Genomic DNA, 6,009 nt, shown 5'->3' with positions numbered 1-6,009 from the left:
AGTCTCTTAAATATTTTATATTAAGTACTAACTTTTTTGAATGTTTGATGTAAAAAATAAAAATAACTCGACGACCCTAAATCTAGCACAACAGATTTAGAGTAAAACGCTGTCAAAATTTTAACAAAAAGCATTTTTTTTGTGGCTAAAATCTCTTGTGATCCTGCATATTTAATCAAGGCCAAGGTTTGAAATGAAAAGCAAACTTAATCCACAACACAAAGGCAACATCAAAATATAAAGAAGCATCTTGAAAAATTGTTTAAATATTTTTTTCATCATTTCGCTGGAATAAAGTAGAATAAAAGTAATCACTCTAATTAAAATTAAAAAGGGTAAATTCCATTTAAATATTTTTATATAATTTATTTAATTAAATTTTGAGTTAATTCCAATTTTTTTCATGTCTCAACTACTCATACAAAATTAAAAAAATTTATAACATATTTTTTTGCCAACAGTTCAGGAGTGAACAAAATCCTAAGAATAAATATTTAGTCTTTGCACTGATTAAACTAATAGCAATAAATTTCAAACGTTCAAAGAATACCATACACACGCTTTCTTTTTATATTCCATATCATGAACACCTGCATTGATAACTTCCTGACTCTTCCAGTATGGTGTCCCAGTAGATGTTTTGCATCCTTCTTGAGAACGTATGGTCTCAAAATATAATATTATTTAAATAAATCACTAATAGCATGAGTATACTATTTTAGAAGTACAACTTTTAAATACAAATTTACAATTTTAGTACTCTTTAAGTACAATTTTAGTAGTACAATTTTTAAAGTTCATATAAATTTAGACACAAAAATAATCTAATAAAATAAAATTTGATAAACAAATAAAAAAAATCAATAAAAATTAAAAAAATAATAATCATCATTATTAGTTAGTTATCATATTATAAGTTTGTATTATTAGCTATTATATTATGAGTTGATATAATATTATATTATATAATTATAGCAATAATCATTAATAGTTAACCTTTAATAAAACTACTAATAAAAACTGAAAACAAAAATTAAAATTATTTTAAAAAGGTTGATTTTAAAATTGTCACACAATTTCAAACTTTTTTAGTTAAAATATTCTAATAAGATGAGTTATAAAGAAAACAGAGTAAAATTAGTCTTATATCTTTCAACCTATTTAAACAAACACTTACGCACGCACACACACACACACACGCACATAAAAAACCCTCAGTCAATGTAGCAACACTCCTCGCATGTTCTGCCAATTGTCAGTTAATGACACAGCTTTTCTGGCATGCTCTTCCCATTTTTCAGTCAATATATGTAAACAATAAAAAAGTGAAAACATTTTAAAATGTTTTAATTTTATAGCGTATGACTTTTTCGTTAAAAGAAAAAAAAACGAATAATAAACGAAATGAATATATTCTTCGTATTGCACAAATATAACAGGAAGTTTGATTAAGCCATGCAATGTAGATCCATTTGTAAGAAGAGTTGCTGCTACGCCAGTCCATGCAATCTAAATTGTCTTAAAAATGTCCTATAGAGTTGTGGGTTAGTAGCATGGTGGGCTGTAGCATATTTAAAGCCCCTACTAAGGTTTCAGCAACCAAGTAATTATACGTAAAGGTTTTTCCACTACTAGCTGGTCCATCCATGAAAAGCAATCTAGAATGTTGATTTTTCACACTTGGTTGCTCATTCAGTCCAGCAAGGATAGCATTACATACATTTAATTGATTCACATTAAGCAACAGTTTCATTTGATTGGCTTCGTCAATAGATTGGTGATCATTTTCATTAAAATTTTCTAGATTTAAACTTATTAACTCATCGATAGCAGGCAGATTGTAATCAGCCTGCGTTTTACCATTTAGATTAATGATCTTTTCAATTTGATGAAGAGTAGCTTGTTTAGCTATTAGAAATGGGACTGAGTGGTGAAGGAAATCTTCCATCATATAAGCTTTGTATGTATTCCAGAGATGTGAAGGATTGTTAGGTTCACAAAAGGTCAAAATAATTGAAAACAACTGTCTATTTGCTTTGGCATACATGTTAAGTGTCATCTTGCAACAAACCTTTCAAAATACATGCTTCACGAAACGTTTCAAAGACAATACCATTAACATTACGCACATTCTCCCAAGATGTTGCTCCTTTTGCTTCCAAAAGTAGCACTCAAAAAAAAAACAATTCTCCGGTTGGATTAATTGATACATTCTTACTATCACCTTATTACCAGCCCTTTGTCTAACCTTTCATTTACAAAGTTTATCATTAAAAACAAAGTGATAAGGAATGTCTACATATGAATAACATTGGGCTTTTTCATTTTCAGAATTTAAATTAAACCATGCTGTAAGATGTGTATCACGTTGAGCAGCGCGATCTAAAGCCACTTGTTCTGCTCCTCTAAAATACACTATATGATTCTCAGGAAGATGAACCTTAGGGCGGAAAATAGTGTGTGACATTTGATTACTCGAATATTCGCCACAATGCGTCAGGCGCACTAACTTAGCGACAATCTAAAAAAGGGTTTACTTCATTATGATTAATTTGTTCGTTTATTACAACCCAGTCGGCTTATCTAGTATTGTAAATACTAGGAATATTGATCACGTATAACATACCGCCGTTGATACCAGAAAAATACACATTTAGATTTAAGTTTCGAATTCGAGTTTAATACCACTTATTTATCAAAAATACGTATTATTTAATATTTGATCTAAATTAGATACGATATCGTACCCGATCTTGATCAAATATCAACATGTAACGGAAAATCGAAAATCTTTGCTTTAAAGCGCATGCTTAAACTGAAATTGTGAAAGCAAAATTTAAATTAAATAGTTTTCTCTTGAGAAATTTAGTAAAATGTTTGTCTGGAATAAAAAGGAATAATCAGGAATACATGAAAAGTTGAGAAATCGTACTGCTAAAGCAGTATGGCATATCTCTAATACAGTTACAGTACTTTTTTGTACTTAAAAAGTTACTAAAACTTTATCATAAAAATGTTATTACTACTTTTAAATTTATTTAATTTTTTTGAAGTCCTAAATTAATATAATTCAAATATATTATAAATCCTATCATTTCATACCTTGCTTATTATATTATGTTGATTATTATTTTATTAACATTTCTGTTATGCTATTACCTTTTTTTTGTACTGTTTTAAAAAATTTAGAAAAATAAATTAAAACTACGAGCCAACACTGACATTTTATTGTTGCTAAACGTTAAATTTTGTTATAAGGATTGCAGTTCTCCTATCGGTTTTTTGCTCTTTATTCAGTAAGTATTTGATTTAAATTAAATATTGTTATAATTTGATATTTTATTACGAGATATTTGTTTTTATATATGGATATATATATGAATCTTTTTAGATTTTTTCATGTTATTTTTAAATTTTTCGTTTGCGCAATTCAAGTTATATATATTTAAAGTTTGCATATATGTTTATATTATGTTCAAAGTTAAAACGTTTTTGAAAAATATATGTATGTGCTAACATGTGTTATGTAATTGTTTTATAAATGTGTCATTAAAATAGTATAAAATGTATATATTGTGTATATAAATATTATATGAGGTGTTTATATATGTTATATAAAGTTAAATAAATGTATTGTGTTTTATAGTTATTATATATGTTTATATTATGTTGTTACCATGTTTTCAAAGTGTGTGACTTGGCAAACGTGTTGAGCAAGATTTTGCGTAAATTTGTTATTTATGTTACTAATGTTGTTACATTTGGCTTACCTTTATGTTGGTGTCTATTGTTAAAAATTATAAGTGGTTATATTATTGAAACTCACTGCTTTTAATCATTCACTAAAAGCCACTCAAGAAAAATCATTTTGCCGTATATACATTTTATTTATATTTCAATTTGAATTTTTAGAACCATGAAGTACCAACATGATTTGTTTTCTAAAAGCTAACAAGAAATAACAATATTTAACAACTACTACTCTCTTACCATGACATCTTATCTCTATCAGATATATACATCTTATCTCTATCAGATATAACAAATAAATGTTTGTTTGTTCTTGGTTTTTTACTTATCTGTTTTCAGATTCTTAAAAACTAGGCAACTCAGCTAAGCAAGTTTTGTTTTATTATTTAGTGCTTTTGGAAAGAGCTAAAAGTTATTTTTTAGAATGATTGAAAAGAACTGAAGTGTTTTTTAGTTACTTCACATGGTGTAACTGATACTAGTTTGAGTAAGTTTACTATTTTGTTTTTATTTTATATTGTTTTATTTTATATATTTATTTGATATTTGATATTTATTATATTAGATATATATTTTGTGTATTTAACATGGAAAACTGACTGTAATTTGTTGACACGAAAGTTTATAAACTTAAATCTGCCTATATTTCAGTATATTTATATATATATATATATATATTATATATATATATATATATATATATATATATATATATATATATATATATATATATATATATATATATGTATATATATATATTTATATATATATATATACTTTAGAGTAAAATATACTGACTGACATTGCTTCAATTTTTTATACAAGATTGTGCATTTATTACTTTTGTTCATTAAGGTATTTTGTGCATTGTAGATTCTTTGTTAAATAAAAAATAATTGATGTAAATAAATATTGTTTAATATTTTTGATAAACAACTCATGTATATAAACATATAAAAAGATATGGATTTCAATAAATCTTAAGTTTAAATAAAGTCTTTGATGAGAAAAGATCACAATTTGTAAGATTCTTTTACGTTCATTTATTCAATTGTAACAATAGTAAGATTACTGGTAATATGTTTAATGATAACAGTGAAATTGAAACAGATAGTATTAGGCTCAACGAAGTTATTAATGTAAAATGCTAATAGGCAACTTGAAAATAGTTTTCAAATGAAAAAAAAACTCTAGGCAGGATGAAATTTATCGTTGTTGAAATGTAAGAAATGCAACACGGCGTGCAGAAATCTTACTTGACAAAATTTAGTGTCAAGTAGTGTTAATGTCTGTTAATTTTATTTTATTTTAGACACTTCAGAATAAAGCAAAGTATGAGTTTAACTATTTATAGTAACAATTAACACTTTTAAATCTAAATAATTTTTTTTTTTTATAATTTCCATCATAATTATCTTCTTTTTTTCATTTTTTTTTTAGTTTGTTTTCCTTTTGTCATCTTTTGATTAGTTAGCTAACTGTTGAAACATGGTTTTCATTTTGTAAATTTAGTATCATTTGAAATTTACTTAGAAAGAGCTTAATTAAGAAATGCTGGAAATTAGCTTTTAACCAAGGTAAAAATAATTTTGTTTACTGGTAACATAATAAAACCAGTTACTACTATTTATTCTGTGCTTTTTTACATTTGTTAGCATACTGCTTTGGAAGCACTTTCTCTCTCTCTCTCTCTCTCTTAGATAAGAGAGAGATTTAATAAAACTTATGTCATTACTGAGTTCTTACGTATTTCTTAATACCACAAATGATAATGACCATTTAAAAGAAATTATTTACGAGTTGCTTGCTATTTTATGATATAGTTGCTCAAATTGTTAAACTATAATTGTCCTTCGATTGTTCAAGTATTGTAATAAATAAAATCTTTTTAGTCCAAGTATTTAGGTTAATAAAATATCTTATTAAGTTGTGGTGTTATTTGCCAGCGTTACTATAGTATCAATGTATACATTGTGTTGTCCAGCCTTTTAATAATCTTTTTAAATTATTCTGTAGACAGAATATATCAACCTGCCATTTCGAAAAGGATATAAGTCCAAAATTTTTAGCAGTTAGTTTATAAGTTTGAATTAAAAATTTCTGCTTGATTTATGTTTTTTTATAAAAAAATAAAAAATACATAAGTTCTTTATTTATCTACTTCTATGTTTTATTTCTTTAGTAACCTAGACATTATTTCAATAAAAGTCATGTTTTTGTTGATTTTGAAAAGTTTTGGTAAATGGACTTGTGCCCTTT

The 6,009-nt window shown here is 25.7% G+C and overlaps 1 protein-coding gene across 1 annotated transcript; it reads right to left on the bottom strand.

Annotated features, from left to right (window-relative positions):
• Positions 1 to 531: 531 nt before the first annotated feature.
• Positions 532 to 2,059, bottom strand: LOC136080404 (uncharacterized). Its single transcript, XM_065797021.1, has 2 exons — positions 1,586 to 2,059; positions 532 to 666 (listed from the first exon to the last, which is right to left on the bottom strand). The coding sequence occupies exons 1-2, from the start codon at positions 2,057 to 2,059 to the stop codon at positions 532 to 534; spliced, it is 609 nt and encodes a 202-aa protein (XP_065653093.1).
• Between the last annotated feature and the right edge of the window lie 3,950 nt (positions 2,060 to 6,009).

The sequence above is a fragment of the Hydra vulgaris genome, chromosome 05 (genome assembly GCF_038396675.1).
Source record: "Hydra vulgaris chromosome 05, alternate assembly HydraT2T_AEP".
Taxonomy (NCBI): Eukaryota; Metazoa; Cnidaria; class Hydrozoa; order Anthoathecata; family Hydridae; genus Hydra; species Hydra vulgaris.
The sequence above is the reverse complement of the archived record's forward strand: the minus strand, read 5'-3'. Positions and strand labels throughout refer to the sequence as shown.

What these genes read in the sequence shown, in the direction of transcription:
- LOC136080404 (XM_065797021.1), bottom strand. Translation starts at nt 2,059, where the DNA reads ATGACACTTAACATGTATGCCAAAGCAAATAGACAGTTGTTTTCAATT. An exon ending in ACTTGGTTGCTGAAACCTTA is followed by an intron (nt 667 to 1,585) that starts GTAGGGGCTTTA and finishes TTATATTTTGAG; the next exon opens with ACCATACGTTCTCAAGAAGG.